Here is a 23175-nt window from a genome sequence, read left to right as displayed (position 1 = left end):
ACCATCCATCCATCCATCCATCCATCCATCCATCCATCCATCCATCCATCGCAGTCTCTCACTGACCTGGAACTTGCCAACTAAGGCTAGCCTGTTTGGCCTGTGAGTTGCAAGAATCTGTGTGTCTCCATCTCCCCAGTTCTGGGATTCTAAGTACTTGCAGGATGACTGTGTTTTTTATGTGTGTTCTGAGGCTGGGTTTGGGTCCCCATGTTTGCGAGGTAAGGACTTTATCAACTGAGCCATCTCTTCTGAATAGTCTATATATTTCTAAAGACGTAAAAGTTTGCCCTACCCTAAGACTCAGACTGCTCTCTCAGCCCACACCAAGCTCTGTTTTCTTCCTGGGCATGATACTAGGTTGCTTCCTAATGCTTCTCTAGCCATTTTATGGGATGTTGTAGTACAGGGTGACCCTGGAGCTTCTCTACTCACTCCTCATTTGAAGCCCCTGTCAACTGATGTCTGTTCCTCAGCTTAAATGAATGCCTCAGGTGCAATTTTCTCAGGATCTCACTCTACAGCGGGGAAGAGTTAAAGGCAGGTGAGTGTGCCCCCCTCAACCAACTGCTTGTTTTCTGAAGTGGAAGCCCCCACATTTTTTTCATCCTTCCTGCTTGCCAATGCCCTGTGGCTCAGTGAGTGTCAAATCTCTAGCCTCTGTTTTTAATTCTCTTTGAGTTAGATCACAGAGTCCCTGGTGCTAACTGTGACTCTCCACATCTTCCTCTGCCACTGTGGATAAATCATCTCACCTTGGGGACCCAAACTCCCTTGACTGTGAAGTGGTGATGAAGAGTGTTCCACTGAAAGGGCACGCCCCAGAAGTCAGTGCACTGTGAGCGTGAGGGAGCTCTTACCCTGTGGCTTTGGATAGAATAAGCTATGTTTCTGAATACAGAACCAAGTGGCAGTGAAGGTGACTGCTGTATGGACAGCCAGTTATCAGCCCCATGGGGAAACGCAGCATTGTCCAAGGGAAACTGATGGTTAGGGACCTTCCCAGGCCCATGACCCTTTGTGTGCTAAAGGAATCTAGGCAAGCCTTTCTCTCTGGTCCCATTTATGCACATCCTTGACCACCTCTTCGGCTAGTAGAAGAAACAGAACCCAAAGTAGTCACTGTTGTCCTCTGAGCATTTCCCCCATAGGACATCTAAGGGGCACTCTCCATCTAGTGTATCCAACATCACATCTTTCTCAAGTGCACTCATCTGTCTTCCCTCACATGGTTGGTGACCACCATCCCTCCAGATGGTCACACCACAGACAGCAAAGGCAGCCATTCACACATTGCCATTCTAGCCTCAGACAGTTTTCTGTTGTTGGACTGTAACTGCAGAGAAATTCAGAGAATATGGGACCCCAGTGTACCCCCAAGTACCAGGATTTGATTATATTCATAGTCCGCTCCTCGCTGCTTTTATCATTTTGAAGATGGACACTCCTCTGTTCAGAGAGATAGACTGCTTCCTGAACATACTGTTGGGAGTCAGAAAAGCAACCTGCCTCTGAGCCCCTGGCCAGAACTCTGTTTCTCTGGAACAAAGGCTACTACAACCACATGTGAGCCACAAGAGCCCCAGCATGGAGCAATCCTAATTTTTACACAACAGTGTTAGCAATGTTTGGTTGTTTATGGTCTCTGGAGTCTTGGGGATGGCCCCATGTGTTTCCAAAATGCTGTTTTCAGATGGCTGGCTAAAGGAAGAGGCTGCTGAGTGGGGCTAGGAACCACTGCAGTCTAAATCTGGGCTTCAGCCAAAGGCTCCCTGACTTCCACCAAAGGTGAGAGCTGTGCTGCTGTGGGTTTTTCTGCCCTGAGTAAAATTTAAGTCATTGCTTTGCAAACAAGACCTGGGGGTGTGAGCAGTTTTCATTCTGAGGGCCATTGTTAGTTTCACAGTATCTGCAGAAGGGAAGCAAGATGTTGCTGAAGGTTTTCAAAATCTTTACATAGTGGGGGAAAAGAGATAGTGTATTTTTAGATTCTAAAAGAATACTGAAAGAAATTGGATTATTAGCTTTGGGAATTTTCAAGGAGAAATTTGAGGCCTGTCAAAGCTATTCTTTTCTCCTGACTTAATTTATTTTATTAAAAAATATTTCCATTATACTGGAATAACATTGTGTAAGGTATTGTTAAAGGATTCCATTCTGTCACTGCTCCCCATCCCCACTTAAAGAGTGTGAATAAGAACAAGGCGATGTATGTTAGATGGAAGGTGGATGTTTTTTCCCATCTCGGCTCATACTGCTAAAGAACTCAATATGCACAAGTGGAATAATTGAAGTGACACTGGAAAGGGTATTTCCACTAAGATAATCGTTGGATGACACAGGCTGCAGAGACTGCTGCTCCAAGTGGCTCTGGATAGCCTCAGATTGGCACTGGTTCTGCATACAAATGCAATTACTACCTTTCTCTACAATAAGACTTCATTAGCCATGTTGCTGTCCTGCCCTTCATCCTGACCAGCTCCTTTCTGCTGTGAAGAAGCATCCTCTCGTGTGTATTGAATGTCTTTGCAACCATGTATTTTGTGTGCTCAATATGTGATAAATTAGTTGGGAAGATGTAAGAAAATGCAGTCACAGCCTCTGTATATTCTTTACCATATCTAATCATGGGAGGAGGTTTCCCTCATCTTTCCTAAAATCTGACTATCATTTTGGGTAAGGACATATATATATTTAAGGCGCTTCCTACTTGAAACGCATGTCCTGAAAAGTCCTCAGTTGCTCACCTGGAGCCACCCTTAGAGATGCTCTGGGACCTTCCAGTTCCTAACTCTACAGCAGAGGGAGCTACAGAGAACACATCTAAGCTACCATTGCACACCCATTCCCCATTGCCTGGCATCCCTCCATAGTATTGTGTGTCTTCTATACTTGCTCTGTGTCAAATGATGGAAGTATGACACCCCACAGGACAGCTCACAAGGTCTGGGTAGGCCACGGCTTTCCCTTCCCTCCTGGTACCCTGCCCACTCACTGCCCTAGTGAGTGACTTTAACTGATGTCACCAGAGGCCACTCTTAAGGTAGCCTGGATACTAAAGAAATGAAGGAGGAATGGGCAGCATCTTTCTGAAGTCTGTTCCAACCCTGCTCATAAGAACTTCCTCTCTGGAAACAATACTCTTTAATTAATCTGAGTCAACATTATTATTGTCTTTTACATCTTGGTACTATCCCCCAAAGCCTTTGAATCCAGTCTGGCTCACTGTTATTTTCATTAAAACACACACATTAGAATTCGCCCCCTTTCCTTGCGCTATTATTTTATGAATTAACCAGTTCAGTAAAAGAGGGAGGGGGTGGATTTGCTAATGGTCTCTTTCATTGTTCCCTTTGAAACCAAATCTGAACACAAGGTGAATCACTGGTGACATCAGATTAGTCTGGCAATGGAGTTTCCCAGATAGGCTAGAGACAAAAGACTTCACCGTTTATCCTTAAAACACTTCTAAACTAATTAAAGCATATTTTGACAGGAAGTAGGAATGATAATGCAGGAAAGTTTTACTTAAAGGAAAGTCCAAGTAGAATCTCTTTTAATCTTCCTTCACGCGGAACCTCCCTTCACTTGAATATCTCAATTGGTCCAGATCACAATCAAAGGGGTATCATCGTAGGGGAAAATGTGACTATGTCAACCACCTCAAATTTTCCAGTTGTAGAAGATAGAACCTTCTGGGTGCTTAGCATTTCAATGAGTTGCTGAGCAGTAAGCACAACCATTAGTTATAGGATAGATCTACACACCCCATTGCCAATAGAGGGACAGGATATTTGGGGGGGGGCTGCTTTATAACTGTCTGCATATTCACCCCATGCATATGCGCAGTCTGAGGCCCCAGGCCCTTTTTTTGTTTTGTATTTGTAAACAGCCAGCTTCTTGGATTTCGTAGTTGGAAAGGATTCTTTGTTATTCTGCAAGACTTACAGGTGAATGGATACCAGCCCACAAGAAAGGGAACAGCTGAGCCCCGAACCCAGGCTCCCAGATCTGAGAGACTGGCTCTGAGAGGCTAATGCTTCCAACCTTTGCCTGGTGCTACTTTCCTATGAACCTTTTATTTCCTGAAAGTGCTTCAAGGCCTTTTGTCTTTTTGGTAGTTTTCCCCATCTTGTATAGTTTCATGGCAGATTTCTACTTTATAGTGAGATGTGTACAGCCACCATGACAAAGGCATTCATACAAGACCATGTCCACCTCCATCCCAAAGAAGGCAGCCTGGTCTTATATACAACAGCCTTCTTGCCTTCCTAAGCCAACCCCTACTAGGAACATAGAATTTTTTTTTTTCTGCTTTGTCGAGAGGACAAGCTGGGTTTCCAGTGTTCAAATGTGAGACAGATGGGGTCAAGTTCATTGTCCTGTAGGGCTGTCTGCCAACAAGCAAGTATGACAAATTTGCAATTTGAGGACATTGGCAGCTTTTTTTTTTTTTTTTTTTTTGCCCCTCGTGTACTTCAGCTTCTAAGATAACCACAGCCACGTGGCATTTTAAAAATCTCCCAATTTGGAATCTGCTTTGTCCTTCCTCAATCCCAGAGATGCTCCTAGCAGGCAGAGGATGAGATGTTGAAGTGGAGAGCCATAGATCCTCAACTCAAGGATACAGTCCCTTCTCTGTGGTGCTAAAACCAGGCTTTGGACAAACCACAAGGACTCTGACCTTGAGATAAGATTTCCCCTTTTGCTCAGATTGTTGTCAAGTGTACCAGTTTTTTTTTTGTCTGTGTTCAGGTAGGACCCTTAACTTGTGTGCCTCATTAACCATCATTGTCCTTCCTTGTGTGATGTTGCTGACACCTACCCAAGGCCATAGCTATTGAGTTGACAGACTTCTTCCCCCCTCCTCCTCCTCTTCCTCCTCCTCTTCCTCCTCCTCCTCCTCCTCCTCTTCTTCTTCTTCTTCTTCTTCTTCTTACCCAGACCTTTTACTGTTCTGTAACTATCTGCTTGCCAAAAAAATGCTGTATTTGTTCCTGGACTTGTTTCTGCCCTTTATATTTATAATTGAAATGATGTGATTTGAATACTGTGGAAACCAGTAAGTTATTCTTATCTTTGGGAAGAGCGACGATGTCAAATAAAATGCCCAGAAAGAACAGGGGCAGCTCCAGTATACACCCAGGCCACTCTGAAGTATGTCTCTGTCACATGGCATGGCTTTATTTTTAAGACAGAAAAGTAGCCATGACTCCTGGAAGATAACTTCAAACTCATGCTGATGGTATCTACATTTAGAGGACATTCTCAGGCCTCACTGCAAAATACTGCCAACACCTTAAATCAAATAGGTGTAAGATTTCAATGTCTGTAATTTAAATTGAAATGACATACTTATGCCAGATAGGTAAGAGTTGCTGTGGTTTTCCCAAGACAGTGGGGTTTTAGTTAATGGACAAGATTATATTTTCTTGACTTTAACAAAGGAAAATATTCTCATGAACCTCAAGAAATTTTTGTGCCATTTCAGACACTGTGAAAGCAACTGCTGTGTTCTATCTCTAGTAAAGAATGATGGGTGCTGGGTTTAGTGGCATACACCTTTAATCCCAGCACTTAGGAGGCAGAGGCAAGTGGATCCCTGTTAATTTGAAGTCAGCCAGGTTTATACCATGAGTTCCAGGACAGCCAGGGCTATATAGTGACACCCTGTCACAAAACCAAACAGAACAAAGAATGACAGGAACACTGAGTGGAGAGTCAGATGATTTTGTGTGCTCTGCTTATAGGAACAGTGATTTTTTTTTTTTGTTTTGTTGTTTTTTCAAGACAGGGTTTCTCTGTGTAGCTTTGGAGCCTATTCTGGCCCTCGCTCTGAAGACCAGGCTGGCCTCAAACTCACAGAGATCCGCCTGTCTCTGCCTCCCGAGTGCTGGGATTAAAGGCGTGCACCACCAATGCCCAGCTAGGAACAGTGATGTCTTAACGAACACTAGTTACAAGGTTCAATGAAACAGGGACTTAAGGCATTGTGGAAACTCCAGCTGAACTGTTAACATGCAGGATGTTCCAGAACATGCTTACTAAGCCTAAGTAGCTTCTCTTTGCAACTTGTCTTTGGAGTTGAAGTTATTTTCTTGTTTTGTTTGTGTTTTATTGCTCCTAATGGAATAATTTTCAACTACTTTCGGGGAAGAGAGAGATAAAGCTCCACTTCTTCCACCCCATCCTCTGCTGATGCTTCTGCATTCCTTCAGGGTCTGATGGAGCTTCTGTGAGGCAGGAAAAGCCTCTTCTCTATCCTGGGTATGAAAATGCATCCCACCAAATCTTGTTGCCAATGAACAGGCCTCTGGGGGTTGAGGCACACCACTGGTTTGTGATCAGCATGCCTCTGCCTTTGTACTTCATGATCCTTCTTGAGGTTCTGGCACATTCTTCTGGTGACTGGTTACTCACTGGTCTTTTGGATGACCTTTGACTAATGTATTTGTATTCCAGCAGAATATTGGTTGAGCCAATTCAACATGGTATCCACTCTACACTAATTCCCCTGAAAGACAAATTCTTATCCTTCTCTGACTCATTAAAGCACTTTTAATATCACTTTTTATGTAAGTCACCCCTGGATTTAGAGTTAAATTTATTTAAATTATTTCAGTTACATTGGACAGTATCATAATTAATTCCCTTCTCAATCACCCACAAAATGTTAAGTAGTTTGAGGCTGAGCATACTCATCCCATGAAGTTTCTATGGAAATCTTTGCCACTTCAGTCTTGTTACAGTAGAAGACTGGATGAACTCTGGCCCTGGAAGTGAACTGAACCCCAGGGAGGAATTGTCTAAGGCATACTTGCAGGCCCTAGTTTTTTTAATGTCATCCATTAAAAATAGAAAATCCTGGCTAAAGCCCCTCACTGTTCATTTAAAGTCATTATCCTCAGTGTGGACATAGTACCAAGATTCCACCAGCATGTTCATCTGAAAGGTGAGTACAAGTGCCCCCTCCCCCAGGTATGCTCATCTGAAAGGCACTCCCTTTGACTTGGAACATGGAGTTCTACATAGAAAAATCTTTGTATGGTGCTTGATTTTACCTCCACATTAACAACAGCCAAGAACAATCAAGAGCTCATGCCCTGGCCAGGGTTGCTGGTAGCTTCCAGGCCCCTTGTGTGCTGACCATACCTTAGCCTTTTACTTGTGCCTCTACAAAGCCATGGTGACCTTTTCAACCCCAGCTCTACTGATGCTTTAGATCCAGTGACTTTATTGTCATGGGCTTTCCTGTGCATTACAGGACATCAGCAGCATCTCTGGCTTCTTCCTACCCATCAAATGCCAGTCATGCATGCCCACCCATGACCAATGAATCCCTTCTGATTCTGCCCATCATCCTGTGGCAGTCAGAACCTAAGTGCTGTGGTTTCTTCTAGCAGCTTCCTGACAATATTTCCATATGACCCAGCTCTGCTTTTAAAGAACTGAGGCTGCATCTGGGATGCTCAGCATATCTGTGTTGCGCCTCAGCAAAGGAGTTGATGAGTCTGAGACTAAGCGGCCTGAAGCCTTCCTACACTGTCTAGGTTTGACCTCTTTGTGTAGTGGTAGTGACATTTTGTTCACATTTATTTTATTCTTTTATACATGAGCAAGGAGGATCCTCTCTGTATTTTTAGACATATAAAATTACTTAGTTACTACTGTTTTTTGAAATAATTTTATAGATTACTAAAGTTACTTTTTTTTCAAAAGAAATTATATAGCTATGCATTGGGTATAGGAAAAGATGCTGACTAACCATCAGGAAATACAAATCAAAACCACAATGAGTCACTGCCTCAATTTATAAAGACAACACTATTGTTAAATGTTGACCAGGGAAAAGGAGGCCGCTGTTGGTGGGAATGTAGGCCACCACAACCACTATGGCAAACCATGTGAATTGTCCTCAGGAAACCAGAACTGCCACCATAAGGGCTATATCATTACTCATGAGGTCAGTGTGATCTCAGAGATGTCTGCACTCACCACTGAAGCCCAGTTCACACCAGCCAAGACATGGGATCCCTCTGAGCCCGTGGCTTCATTCTTCATGTTTGCAAAGGAACTAAAGCATAACACTTGTCACTATGGCCACAGTTGGTAAAAATTTCAGTTCTCCACCCCCCAATGAGGTAAGAAAAAAAAAAAGACAACAATTTCTGAAAGTTTTGACCATGTCTTAAAATCTTAAATTACTGTCAAATCTAACTTTTGCCTATTGAAGGTTTCTGATCTATTCTCATGGGTGTCAATCATTACCATGCTTTAACTAAAAACAAGACACATGACAAACAGTTGTAGTTTCCTGAGAGGGGATCTTGCCACAGAAATGGAGAAGACCATGGACCTTGTGAGTTCTCTGAAAAATATCTGTACATGAGATGTCAGCAGAGTGGACCTACCATAGCCTAGTCAGTGTGGATTTGGGCCTTTGATCTATACCATCTGGTGGGCATATATTTTACTGTTTTGCTGGAGCACACTTCTGTTCTCAAGGCTATAGATTCCCAGGGAGCAAGCCATCAAAATGATACTTGCTCCTGAGACCACAATGGTTCATTTGCAAGATAAACGTGTTTATACACTCCTTCATCCTGGGGTTGTATACCCTGGAGGTGGGGAGGTGAGGGAGATGGGGGGATGGTGGGGGTGAGGGTTGGGCAGAGGGATGGCTGTTTAGACATAGCTTAGAATTATGGTCAAGGAGGGCTCTTTACTTTTTTTTTTTTTTTTTTTTTTTTGTCTGATGGAATCTTCCCAGCATGTCCCCAATGATTCTTGCATTAGTGGGTAAACATCATTTGTCACTCAGAATAACAAAGTGGGAAGAGAATGTTAACATACCTATAGATAATACATGCACTGTTCCTGCACGTGTCACAATTAGCTGTGTCTTGCCCCGTCCGATATGAAAGCCTACAAGATAAGAACAGGAGAGCATTACAATCAGCGGCTGGGGGTTGGGGGCCGGCCGCTGACCTCACAGAGCAGAGAAGCCTCAATACAGACGCCTTCCCGACGTGACATGTGTGACCATAGGAACAGATGCCTGTATGTTTACCACTGTGCTCTGCCTTCATGGTACCAGCCAGTACCCATCTACAACCAAGATGTCACTGAAGTTAAATTTAGAATGTGAACACACGCTCCTGGATGACGTGTGTAATCTGATTGTGTTATAACCATGAGGAGTGGGATGTTTCAAAGTAGCTTTATGTTTATTGTATTTTTAAAAGATCTGCTAGGGGAAAACCATTCATTGATTTAGAGGCCGACAACTGCCTGGTTTTATGACCTACCAACTCCTACCCTGCTAAAGCAGGGTTTGACACACATAGCCTCTGGCTCAAATCCTAGCCCCACCTCCATAACTGATCTGTCTAGGCTTCCCAAGATAGATATTACATTGTTAAATACTTGAAAAAGAATCCAAAGAATACTATCTCTAACATGATTCAATTATGTATGTCTCCAAGCAGTTTCATTCTAACCATAGAGATTGTGATTTAAAACATAGGTGAATATGCATATTTCTTTGGGTTTGTCTTTTGGTCTATAAATCCCAGAATATTCCCTTAGTGGGTCTGTAGAGAAAACAGCTGCTGTCGTCAGTGCCTGTATCTGTCCTACTGTCAAGACTTCTGACGCACTCTCTGGCTGTGCTGTTGGTTAAGCAATGGTTCTGTGAGACTTCAGTTCACTCCGGAGACCAAGCAGGTGTTTAAGGTGTGTGTGTGTGTGTGTGTGTGTGTCGCACACATGCATGTCAGGGGTTGTAACTTCCTTATAATAAAATAACTAACTTTTGAGTATTTTTTTTGTAGTATAGTATTGAAAACTTGCTCTGATATGATGGGGAGATTTTCTTAACCAGGTCAGATTTACCTACAATCTTGGTCCATTCATCTCCAAGAAACTTGTGTATGGTACTTGACTTTCTGCTCCTTCTAACATGCATGCATACTATATTCTAAACACTATTTGCACCCAGGGCCAAACAAGAGCAATTGAATCTGTTTAGTTGATGTCGGGAGAAATGTTCTCATCTGAATTGATTTCTAATCACTTTGGAGGCAGATTGGCATGGACAGCATAACCCAGAAAGGAAGCCATGTGTACAGTGGCTGTGTCAATACCAATGGTGTGTGTTTGTGTCATCTTTTGCTGTGTACACTGTGTGCATATGCATCATGAGTTTTAAATTGAAAATAACGTTTGTTTCCTCATTTATATTTTGTGTTATGTAAACATCAGACAAAAGCACTGGCTGCTCAATACTGATACTGTCTCTGTGGACTCAGTAAATGTAGGCATGACTTTGAGTTCAGTGCAGTTTATTTGAGTTTGGCGTAGCTTCTTTGTTAATCAGGTAACCATATTCTGCCCCAAAATGTTACCAGGTATTTCCTATGATTCATTGAAAATGAGTTAGAATCACCATATCACTGTATTTGTATTGTCCCTCCGCTATACTGGGCACTTTTGGACATTATCTGGCCTTTCCACCTGGGTCATGTCACCCCTCTGTTCTTCCCCATGTATGGCAGCTCTTGTTCTTGGCCCTTTCCCCCCATAGATAAGCCCCAAGTATGCACACTGCCTCTTTGTCCCATCCTAGCCAGGGCTCTTCTCTAACCTTTTGAGCATGCACAGGGCCATTCTCTTTTCAGTTTATTCAGGAGAGCTTGGCCTCTAGCTTGTTCTTGACCATAACCACCATACACTGAGAAATAAGTGCTGTACTTGGGTCCACAACCTTGCTGTGACATCCAGGCAGTGTCTGTCCACGCTGATGTGTTGTCACTCTCGTGGGCTGGGTTATCCACAAAGTTCTGCTCTCCCACTGAGTATAAGCCATAGAGAGGCAGTGCACCTAACAGCCTTTTGTGCTAGCCACATCCAAACTCAATTGCTTAAAGAGGTTCCTGTGGTTCCCTAACCACTGTCTTGGGCACTCATTGGTGCACTTCAAGCTCCTAGTCCTTCCTGTCCTGGACTTCACTGTCACTTCTACTGGGCCTGGTCATTTTTGCTCAGTAACCTTCAAGCCTCAAGGGTCTCACTTGTATTAGTGCCTGGAGTCTTCCAATTAATTATTCTCTCCTCATTTTATAGTACAGAATCCAGCCACACTTTGGGCCCAGGATCTCATTATTCTCAGACCCCAGGCTTCTGATGTTCTGTGCTGCCTTACCTCTATCCAGGGACCTGTGTTTTTCACTACATGTAATTGGCAGCTTGGGATAGTCAGTGAATCCGTAAATGACAGGACAAAGGCTTCAGGCACCAGAGAGTCACAAGAGGACCCTCCTCCAGGATGGTAGAATACTTTTAGCAAGAAACTGTCCTTTCTAAGCTCTGCTGAGAAGACTATGCTAATCACTTGTAAAATGCACACATTTCCATCCCAGTCTATTTGCAAGTGCCTACTAAGTCAGGCATGCTTGTGGCTGTCCGGAAGCTAACTGTGATGATGCTAAGTGCTTGCCCTTAGGAAGTGCTCAGCAGAGGTAGAGCTTTGTGGTCACCCAACAGGGAGGGTTGCATGTTCTACTAATGGTGGTCACATTGCTGTTTTCTAGGTGGTATTTCCCATCAGCTTTCCCTGAGACAAATGTTCAGGGTTTACCTACCAGAGCCTCTTCTTGGAAAGACCCTTTTGCATGTTTCTGACTCTCTCTCTCTCTCTCTCTCTCTCTCTCTCTCTCTCTCTCTCTCTCTCTCTCTCTCTCTCTCTCCCTCCCTTCCTCTCCTCCCCCTCTCCCTCTTTCTCTCTGTCATTTAAAGCAATCCAACAAGTCAGATAGGGATGTACTTGGGATAAAGTGTACAATGTTGACCTGTGCTGTGTGGCTAACTTACCCCAGGGCTCCTGCCAGCAACTACTGTCAATCAGTGTTCAGATGAAATTTATCCAATGAAGGAGTGTTATCCATATAGGACTTTTGACTAAGGAATTTGTTGTGCTCTGTGCTAAATATTTTTGGACCTTCTAAGCTATAGGATTTGGCTTCACTAATCATATTAAGACCACATTAATAACTGGAATGCAGTATTTTAATTGGGTCTGTGCTGCAAACACAGATGTAACCGAGATGGTCTTCTACTCAAGGACTAACCAGGTCAGACCCTACTTAGCTTCTGACATGAGACTAGATTGGCACATTTAGGGTGGTGTGGCCATAGACCAGATGCACTCTTCTTGAGGGCAGGAACACCAAGTGCCAATCAAATGTCCCTGCTTTCTCCCTCTCCCCTCAGACCTCTTTTCATAAAACCAGCATTTGGAAGGACTGACTCTGTCTCATTATTGTAACTGAGCGGAGCAATACCAAAGCTTAGACCACTACAGCAAGAGCTTCTTCGGGAATAGTAAGGCATAAATTTCTGGTGAATCGTAAGTTCATGGATGTAAGAGCTTAAGGTACTGACCTAAAAACAAACCAGGAAAGATATTCTGATCAGATTATTGTTTTAGAAGGTGCTGACTTTGTAAAATTTTCTCATTGTTTGCTTTCAGGCCTCCCTGCTTTACACTCAATTATGTGTTCATCTTCAATTCCATACCTGGTCCTATCGGCTTCTTCTGTTAATATGACTCTGGCCAACTCTTATTACAGTTGGGATTTGTTTTCTTAAAGTCCTGAACAACATGAATCAAATAAGTGCCACATTTAAAAGGAGAGAATACACTGTGAATAGTTCTGGCCTCACAAGATGAACCCCTCTGGACTCCAGTGGCAAACACATTTGTCCCATGTAAAGACAACTTAGCACTCACACTGTGCCATTGTAGTGACCTGTAAGCCTTCAGTCTTAATAGATACTTATTAGATTTGAAAAAAATAAGAAACGACACCAAAGACGGTGCTCAGGCCAACCGGCAGTCTTTTAGGGAGCAATTTAAAATCATTTTCTGTGTGTGTGTGTGTGTCTGCCCCTGTCCGTCCTTCTGTCCACCTGTCTATCCACCTATCTGCTCATCCCCATTCATGAGTGTATATCTGTGCAGAGGTGAGTAAACATATATATGCATGTGTAGTTCTGGATAGCTCTAAGTGTCAAGCCCCAGGCACTTTCTTCTCTTTGTTTAGAACAGAATCTCACTTTTGCCTGGAACAAGAAGACGAGGCTATTTGTGAGAGCCCAGGTATCTGTCTGTCTTTACTTCCCATCTCGTGATCACTGGGATTATAAGAGCATGCTTTTCATCTGACTTCTGGTGACTGAATGCTCACACTTGAAAGGCAAGTACTGCAGTGACTGAGCCATGTCCTCATCCCTGTGTACCCCTTTTCCTTGATTCTAGTACACCATTCCAACTCAGAACCCAAATCCATCACTCAGAGCTTCCTTCTCTTTACTCTTTGAAAACACCCTTGTGTAGGAATAGATAATACTAGTCTTGAAAAAATAGGATCTAGCACCAAGGACAGCACCCAGGCAAGGGCAATCTTTTAGGGAGCAGTTTAAAATCTTTTCCGTGTGCACACACATGCATGCATGTGTGTGTGTGTAAGGCACAGGTAGACATGATTTAGAAGCTTGATAAGTATGTGAAGATTGTGAGTTCAGTGGAACCTGGACAAGGACTCGGTGTTCTATGGAAATAGAATTTAAATAAGCTTGTTCCACAGGGCACTTCTGAGAGAGAACGTCTATGAAGTCACTTCTTTGATATGAAACCTTATTTCTCAACAAGGTTTTACATCATTTTAAAAAGTACAGTGAGTGTGGTTTGCAGAATACAGCCTGCTTCTCAGTGTGTCCCTGCTCAGAGAATCAGATGGGTGCCTCCCTGTAGTGGTCAGGGCTCCCTGAGTTCAGTTCAGCATTTCAGTCTCCCTAGCTATGGAATGCTTTTGTAGTAATTTGCTGTAGTTCTCCAATTGTTGTTAGCAAAAGTCCCTGAATATATAAATATAAATATGTATTTTTGACAAGTATATTCCCTTTTCAAACATACTAGTGTATATTTTTGAAAAAGCATTGGTAAGAGTTCCTGTGTGGGATTCTCCCGTTTTCTCTTTTACCAGAGCTGAATTATCGAAGATAAAAGGAAGGGAGACAGAGGGCTGAGCTGCTGCAGTGGTTTTTATAGCACCCCACAGTGATGCTAAAGGAGGAAGGATGGCTGCCAACTTCAGATGAGATATATCAAGATGCTGCCCGGGGCTGCAGAGATCCCAGGGGTCAAGGGATGGGAGTGACAAACTACCTGTATCCATTAAGGGAGCAGGGGAAGCTACGTGGTAGGAAGCAGTGTGAAGAGTACATAGGAAAGGCCGGGGGGTGGGGGTGCTCCCTTCTAATCCCTATCCAAGATGCTTGGTGTCTCTCACATCCTAAAGGATCTGAAAGAGACAGGACCCATGGTTCTTCAGTAAAACAAATTTAAGCAAGAGCCAAACACTGCTTGGTTATGTAGAAGGAGTAAAAATGGACGAGGGGGATAGGAAAGTAGAAAGGGGTTGGGAAGAAATGTGGAGGAGGAGGGGCAGGGAAAAACAGGGAGAGGGGGAGGAAGAATAAAGAAGAGCAAGGGATGAAGGAAGAAAAGGGAGGAGGAGGGCCAGAGAGAGGATTAGGAGAGGACAGGGGAGAAGAAGAAAAGAAAGAGGGTAGAGAAGAGGAGCAGGAGAGGAAGGCAGGGTCGGGGAGGTCCAGGATAAGGTCACCCCTCCCTGTGCTTTTATGAGGTATAGAGCCCAACAAAGTTCTGAGATTTCATAGGAAACCTGTCCTGGAAGTGGGTATTGGTTTCCTGGCATCAAACAGTAATCTTGACATTATTTTGACTGAGACTGGTTGGTTGTTCCTGTAGCCACAGTGATGCCTGTGTACTTTCCCCCATAAGATCTTTTTGTTTTCATGGTGCTGAGAATCAAACTCATGGCCCTGCACATCTATGACAAGTGTTACCTCCACAGCAGGGGATTATTCAAACATGGGGGATGATTGAAACTCCAGCTACCAGGGAGGCAGAAATGGAGGAGATGGGGAGAGCTACCAAAGTCTAGGAGTTCAAAAATAGTGGGAGATGTAATGAGACTATTCAAAGAAGGGGGGGTGAAGAAAGGAGGGAGAACAGGAAGCCAGAAGGGAGAAGAAAGAATAAGGGAAGAAGAGAACAGAAGAGCAGAGAAGGGCTGGAGAAGTGGCTCAGGGGTTAGAAGCACCTGCTGTTCTTGGAGAGAACCCAGGCTCGGTTTCCAGTTCCCTTGTGGCAGTTCACAACCATCTGTAACTCCAGTTTCAGGGGACACAGCGCCCTCTTCTGACCTCCAAAGGCACCAGGCACCTTACATGGTGCACATACATACATGCAGGCAAAACATCCATACATGGAAAATAAAAACAAGGAGACTGAATAAAAAATAAGAGAGGAAGGGAAGGTAGAGAAAGCAGGAGGATCTAATATTCTCAACAGAAAACTCCCTTGCTCCCCTGTCTTGGTGGCAACATTCTGTATTGGGTCTGATTTGGCTCTAACACTCTGGAAAATCCTCCTCTCAACATTGCCTGTGTTCTGGCCTGCAGTGTATGGGTGCTTCCCCCCAAATTCTGCTTAGTGCAGGGGACAGCAAGTGACCTTGTAGCTTATTCACTGTCCTTTAAATGGCGTATTAATTTTCAACAAGGTCACATTTCTCTCACTGAACAAAAGCATTTGAGATGGTACAAACATTGGGGGTGACCCTCCAAGGGTGGTTTTTCAAAACACTAGTTACATAGAGTGTTGAAACTGTCACACTGAATTAACACAAAGACTGTGTCCTCATCCTGTGTGTGCAGCCCTCAGCCAGGGATGGCATTTCCTGAATTAAAAAAATGCAATGACCATCTCTACTCTGTGATAATTTGTGTTCTTATCTAATTTATCCCCTTAATTTTGATCTCTCTTTTTTCTTTGGGCTTTTTTTCACCTGGTGCCAATTTTTTTTCTTCTGCATTCCTGCCCAGATGTCCCTTCTTGATAGCTAAGCCATCATTTGTGTCAGCATCTTAATGGGCTTTTCCACATAACAGTCTCAAAGTGACATTAATTAGAGGCACAGGATACCTCTGTGAGTGGCAAGAAATTAAATTTCCAAAGTAGTCAGAGTTGGCTGTTGTGGGGAACCTCACTGGTCTTGAAGCTTCCAGAGAAGCAGATCCCGCTTATTTCTGCATCTGAAACCTCACTAGGAATTTGCAAGATCATGTACTGGAAATGTACCTAGTTTATATATCAGCTCTTCCGTTGCTAAAGTGAATTTAGACTTTCCCAATATATCCATAGAAACATCTACATCTGTTGTAAGCATTGGAGCCTACATAGATTTAAGCTATTATATGCCAAGATTTAGGGAGCATCTGATTAAAGCTTTGTGTGTGTGTGGGGGGGGGTATATGTATGTATGCATTATGTGGAGATCAGATGATAACCTGAGGTATCTTCCTCCACCCCTCCCAGCCTTTTTTTTTTTTTTTTTTTTTTTTTTTTTTTTTTTTTTAGATAGAGCCATTAACTGAATTTGGAGCTCACCAATTAACTAGCCCAACTGGCCAGTTAGCAGGGATCCCCTTTCTCTGTACTCTGCCCTTCAGTACTGGTGTTATAGATGCAAACTACAGTGCTCAGCTGTGTGCTGGGAATTCTAACGCATGTCTTCATGCTTGCACAACAAGCATTTTGCCCATTGCTTTAAGTTTCTCAAGGAGAGTATCAAGTTGGTTTTCATGCCAACTCCATCGTCACCTATTGGTTAATCAAAAGCAGGGTGGGCCCTCTTAGTTATTGGCCCAACTAGGCTCCTTTTGGCAGGAGCTGCCTCCCAGCTAAGTCAGGCTTAGCAGTTGTGTGATCCTTGCTGGGCCCTGAGTCTCTAGTCAGACAAAGTAGGCTATTATGGATGAACACTGAGTCACAATCATCTCCACTGTTGGAGAAATTGTTTGAGGCACTCATCCCTACCCTTTTGATGATGTGTAAGTGGGCTGAAAGTTGACACCTATACAGTTGCCTCTCTGTGTCTTCTTTAGCCCTTTGCTGGCTCTCATATGTTTCCCATTTGCCTTCGATACTATAGTTTCTGGCATTCATGATCAATATGGTGGCTTCCATCCTTCTGTTCACCCAACTGATGTCTAGCATTCGGGTCCTAAGGGAGGTGGCAGATAAAGCCTGTGGGAAGCATGGAATGAATGAGCAGGTAGAAATATGACTGAACCAAGAAGTGACTTTTTCTAAGCAGATTGTTGACAGTGAGTTTGATCTGTTCCAGTGAAATTTACCTAGCCATTGACTAAAACTCTACAAAACTCCTGATGTTTTATGGACATGGTGTAGCAGTTTGTCTGCTAGAGTTACCCCAAGGTAGTGACTGAACTGTATGCATCTAGAGAACTCCAGCTGTTACCGACTATTCCATGATTAGTTTCCCGTGGTCTGGTGTGAACAGCAAGGCAAGGCCAACAAAACATAAACACAGATTCCCCACCTTTATTCGGATCATCTGATGTGGGGGGGGGGTCCTCTGAGGTCAAACTTCTTTTTGAGATACTCATGGATTTCTCCTGGACATGGACACATGAATTCCTGATGTCTAGTATGTGTTGCACATATGTAGCCCAGTTGTCAACACTAAGCATCTTCCTAAGCCACAACCTACCTACCTCTTATTGGTGTCTCAGCAATTCATGTAAACTGGCAGGCAAACAAGCTCCAGGGAACCAACTGTCTCTCACCACCTCCATGTGCTAAGCTTACAGGTGTACAGTTGTTCTGTGCCTCACTTTTTGTGGGTGCTGAGGACTAAAACTCAGGTGCCTGTATTTGTGTAGCTTGCATCTTACCGACTGTACTGTTTGCTAGCTACTCTACACCAATGTCCATTCAATAAAACAGGAGTCTGATCTGGTTGACTGCACCAAGTGAAACTTGTTTTGGGAATCCCATGTTGAAAGAAGATCCCTCAAATAATATGGTGTGTTCAATAACATTCTGTGGCTCTGTTCCTTATGCTTGGAGTGTTGGGAGGGCCAGGCTGGGAATTTCAACCTGAATAATGTAGAAATGCTGAGTTGGAACACATCCCTAAGAAGCTGAGTTGGATCTGTCTTCATCCTATTTGTCTTAACCTTACTTGTTAACCCTATGATAGGGTGAAATTCATTAAAAAAAAAAAAAAACAGAAAAAGAAAAAGAAAGTAATTTCTCCCAAACCAAGAATTGAGATGTCAACCCTTAAAGCACCACCCTCCCTGTGCCATCTTGCTCAATTTCAAGATGATACCCGGTAGTCCTTGTTATTTCTGTCTTGTGTTCTAATTATTAAGAATGCTACAACACAGGGTCCCAGCATGTTTGCCTGCAGAGTCCATGCAGTATTTGCTATGTCTTGATGCCCTGCATGACCCTTGGCAGGTGTTGTTTTTAACTGCTTGGGCAGTTAAAATCGACAAGGCCCCTTTTTCAAGTTGAAGGACATGCTTGTATGTTATGGAAGCAGATTTGCATGCCTCTGAAAAAAACGGCATCCTCCCATGGTCCAGTCTCTAGGGTTCTTGCTATCCACCCCCTTTCCAGGCAGCTCTGCATACCCTACAAGAAGTTCTAGTGCTCTGGGAGTCTCCACTCTACAGTAAGCTAATGATATAAGGTCACTTTCTGCTGTGCATCACTTAAGACCATTTTGCTGGCCAGGACCCTGTCTTCTGCCCTTCTTCCCTGTGTCCTCCTCTAATGAGAAGAATGTGGGTGTAGCCTCTTTGCCTGTCATTTTCCTGGTGAGTAGGAATGCTAACACCTGTTTCCACCCCCCCCACATTAAACTTCACCACACCACTCCTCAGAGGATTCCATCAATGCCAGTTGGCCAGCTGGCCTTGTAGGCAAGGTTCTGGTGAACTTGCAGTGTGTGGTATATGTCAGTAATATAGTGGATGATGGAGTATGTTTTAAATAATGACTGGATGAGCAAATGGAGAATATACATACATACATACATACATACATACATACATACACACACACACACACTCTCTCTCTCTTTATGGGTCTACGCACAAAATAACTTTTTGCTCCTGGAAAGAAAAAGAGGCTTGCCAATATGGTGATGCTCCCAGCTGTGGGTGGGTTGCCTGTCTAAAGACTATTAACATCATCCCCTTTTAAATTTTTCCAAACAAGTGGGGATAAAGATCAATCATTTTCTGCTCCCCATACCCAGTTATGAAGATAAATGGTTCAGCCTTGCACCTTAAGCTGCCTTCCTCACAGGCCTGGGAAAGGTCCCTCATTTAGCCCATAAGTAATCTGGGTAAAACACCCCTCTCTGAGAAACACCACAATGAACTCCATGGCTTTCTGTAGACAGTGTTGACAACAAACAGTTACTGGCCTAACATCTCCCCAAATGTGGTGACCCTATCATTCTGGGAAGATGGACTTTAAAGTTATTCTATAAATGTACAAAGCTTGCATTTTCTTTAATATATTTATGCAATGGAGAATATGCCCAGTTGCAAAATAATGACAATAATGATACAAACAAGCTACTTGCCCCAGAAGGCACTAGAAATATCTATTAATAAAAAGAAAGATGGCTTTTTAGGGCTGAGCAGAGGCAGGCTTGATTAATTTGTGTTCTGGGAGGAGAGTTAATGCTTAAGCTATAGTTTATTGAAAATTAATGAAAATGAATTTTTGGTGGTACTAGCTACGCAAAGGGAATAAAAATAAGGATGTAAGTTTATGGTACTAAGATGGATTTTCCTTCTGGCTGCCATTTCTCTCCACTTGAGTCCTATCAGTCAAACATGCTGTAATGTATGGAGGTTTCAGTTTGAAAGTGTGACTGCACATTTGCAGGTCTTGATGATAAATACCCACAAGGGCTTTTATCTTTTATTTATAGTCTTTTGATGTGTTTAGATTAGCTTAGTTAACAATTTTAACTGAGGCCTTTTGCTTCTTGAAGCTCGTGTACCTTTTCAAAGCTGATCTTGCATTTGTTTCAGAAACAAATGCACCTGAACTCTTCTTGCTGAAGATTGAAATCTTTCAATCAGAGGCAGGACAGATGGCTCAGTGGTTATGGATACTCGCTGCCCTTGCAGTGGACCTGGGTTCCATTCCCAGCATCCGCATGGTGGCTCACGTCTATCTGTAACTCCAGTTCTGGGAGATCTGACATCCTCTTTGATGGACACTACATACTCCTTGAACACTGCATGTATGTGGTGTGCAGACATGTATGCAAAGCATGTGTGTACATAAAATCAAGATCTTTGTATTAGTTAATGTTTCTATTGCTGTGAAGAGACACCATGACCACAAGAAGTCTTATAAAGGAAAACATTTAATTGGGGGTAGCTTATAGTTTCAGAGGTTCAATCCATTATCATCATGACAGGAAGAAGCATGGAGGCAGACAGGCAGACATGGTGTTGGATGATAGCTGAGAGATCTACATCTTGCAGGCCACAGGATATGGTCTGTCTCACTGGGAGTAGCTTGAGCATAGGAGACCTCAAAGCCCACTCCCCCAGTGGTACACTTCCTCCAACAAGGCCATACTTCTTAATAGTGCCACTTTCTTTGGGGTGGGGGAGTATTTTCTTTCAAATCACCACAATCTTTAACAACTCTCTTTATTTTGGTGAGATGATTTGTAGAAATCCTTACTGTCCCGTTTGAAACTCCTCTGGGGATACAATCTATTGTATAACTGATGAGATGTTGACCTAAAAAAAGTTTTACTGCAGCCAGCATGGTGGTACACACCTTTAATCACAGCACCCAGGAGGCAGAGGCAGGTTGGCTTTCTGTCTGCTCGGTCTATCAGACAAGTTCCAGGCCAGCCCAGCTACACAATGAGACCCTCTGTCAAAATTAAAAAAAAAAAAAAAAAACTTTAAAAAATCCATTTATAGTTGAAAAGTGCCTACTTTGACAGCATCCTTCCCCAGAGTTTCTCATTCCAAGTCCTGTTTCTGTCTGGGCTTTGGAATAATTCCGTTTATTTTATACTGTATCAGAACCTTCTGCTATGTCATTTACCTGCTCTGCTTGTTGTTTCTATGTTGCCTTGAAAAGTTTGTTTTGATGTATTGTTCACACATCGCTCTAATTTGAATCAGTTTGAGGAAGTAAGAGACTAGCTGTTGTGTAGTAGTCATTCCATGAGCCACTCATCTGATGAGCTGTTTTCTGTGGGCAGTGTAAGCTTTGTCATTACCCAGGTCCCTGGACTTAGAGATAAATGTTCTTCATAGTTTTGCAATGATCACACCCAGGGAATTCCTATTAGTCAAGATGGATCCTTAAAAACATGCATTATTTGGGGAACAGTGCTGCCTCTGCCACTGGAAGTCTGCTTCCCTAGAAGTTGAATTTCAATTCTGTTTGAGCCAAGAGTGTGGAGACAGGAGTGGAGTCTCTGAAACCCTTTCAATCAGAGCAGACCCTAGACCTGCTGTGACCCAAGAAAGGCCTACTCTCCTATTTCCATGCACAGACCTGCTGTGTCCCCATTTTCAAGGAATTTGGAAAGTCTCTCACAACCTACCTGTTAACTTGGACACCCCCCCCCTTCCCACGCCCACGGGACCTTGGGGGAGCCTATGGAGCACACCCAAGCTTCAGTTCTCTGACTGAGGTAATTTTATCTCTGAATGTTCTGTGTAAGGTCAGAAGTGCCATGGGCATTGCAGGTTGCTCCATAGGTGCACTTGATGTGCTGAGCACCGAGGGGCTCTCACTCTGGTGCCATTCTGCCTCAGACTGGATGGAAACTAAAAGGGTGATCCTTTTTGCATTGCTTAGCAGATAGTGCATGAGGTTTAAAAAAAAAGTATTTGAAAACCAGAACTCACATTTCTTCTTCTGTTTTTTAATCTGAATTCTGGAACACAAATCCATAAATTTCATAAATGTTCATGTCATGCCTTGAATTGCTCATTTTATCTGCAAACGGGGTTTCAGAGTCGCCTAGTGGCTCAGTGGTGAGGTTTCTATTCACTGGACAACTTGAAAGGCTGAAGAGGTATTTGAAAGCTATTTTGGCATTCTGCTCAGGAAGATTATTTAAATTCCATTTTCAGGTGTATATGATACCTACACGAAGCCCAAAGCAAGAATGAGAAATGTGTTTTATACGCTTACAAATATATTTAGCTTTATATTTTATATTAGGGAGGGAAAGACTTATCATTTCCAAGAACTTCAGACTAGTGTTTACAAAGCTATCTAAACATAAGCCATGAAGAAAGCTCACCATGACCCTACCAGCTTGACAGCACATACTAGGAGGGCCCTGGCACACACTTTGATTTCAAAAGTCACAAAAATAACAAATAGACTTGGATGTGGGATGTGACTACTTTATCACAAATCTATAAAAGCTATGTGCTGTAATTGATACAATACTTCCCCTGAGATCTGCTAATAGAACACCACCTCCACAACCAGCATTGGTAGCCATGGGAGAGAGGAGGCATCGGGAAGTGTCAAGAGAAGCAAAGGGAAGGGGCATCCAGATGGGCTTGTTCTCCATGCCTGCAGATCATTTTTATGAGTATTTAAAGGTGGCTGCTGAAGTTGTGCTACTTCTAGATATTTCTACAGAACATGTTGTTAGGGCAGAGAGGAGCCTTCTTCTGGACAGGGGAAGAAAAATGTATGTCAGAAAGCCAAAGCTACTGTGATCTGGAAAGGACTGCAAATCCCGGGACTCCATCTCAACTCTCTATGACTCTCAGTGAGTACAGTGTTTCTCTCAGAGGCAAAGTTCAAAGCACAGTGCCTTTATTCTGCAATCCTTATCCCTCCTTATCCTCCAGAATAATCTAACCAGTGTAACAGAGTCAGGAGACACCCTACCTGTTCTAGCCTGCACGCCATGAACTCCCAGCGGCTTGCTCCTGCAAGGTAGTATGACAGAGAAACTGACTTTAGAGGAAAGGGGGGCGGGGGGAGGCAGACCACAGACACATCAGGCAACCACCGGGTATAAGATGCCTATCCTCTTCTGCAGTTTCAGAAGTAGAGTCTGGCTTTGTAGCCTAGTCGGGCTTTGGACTCACCATTCTCTTGTCTCAGCCTTCCAAGTGCTGAGATTACAGGTGCATGAGTTCTTGCCTGGCAGTCACACACGAACTACCTGTACCTGAATGTTAGCC

General features: G+C 43.3%; 2 protein-coding genes across 4 annotated transcripts in view; one reads left to right on the top strand and one right to left on the bottom strand.

Moving 5' to 3' along the window:
- The window catches only part of LOC100773370 (dedicator of cytokinesis protein 1), a 495025-nt gene that overhangs the window by 220987 nt on the left and 250863 nt on the right, over positions 1 to 23175 (top strand). The gene's annotated exons all lie outside the window — the stretch shown is intronic.
- Insyn2a (inhibitory synaptic factor 2A) overlaps positions 1 to 23175 on the bottom strand; it is a 34202-nt gene that overhangs the window by 4445 nt on the left and 6582 nt on the right. Inside the window, exon 2 of the mRNA XM_027409108.2 lies at positions 8854 to 8925. Within this exon, the coding sequence (XP_027264909.2) occupies positions 8854 to 8925 (72 nt within the window). The remainder of the gene's footprint in view (positions 1 to 8853; positions 8926 to 23175) is intronic.

This window comes from Cricetulus griseus, chromosome 3 (genome assembly GCF_003668045.3).
Source record: "Cricetulus griseus strain 17A/GY chromosome 3, alternate assembly CriGri-PICRH-1.0, whole genome shotgun sequence".
Lineage (NCBI taxonomy): Eukaryota > Metazoa > Chordata > Mammalia > Rodentia > Cricetidae > Cricetulus > Cricetulus griseus.
This window is presented reverse-complemented; position numbering and strand designations above follow the sequence as displayed.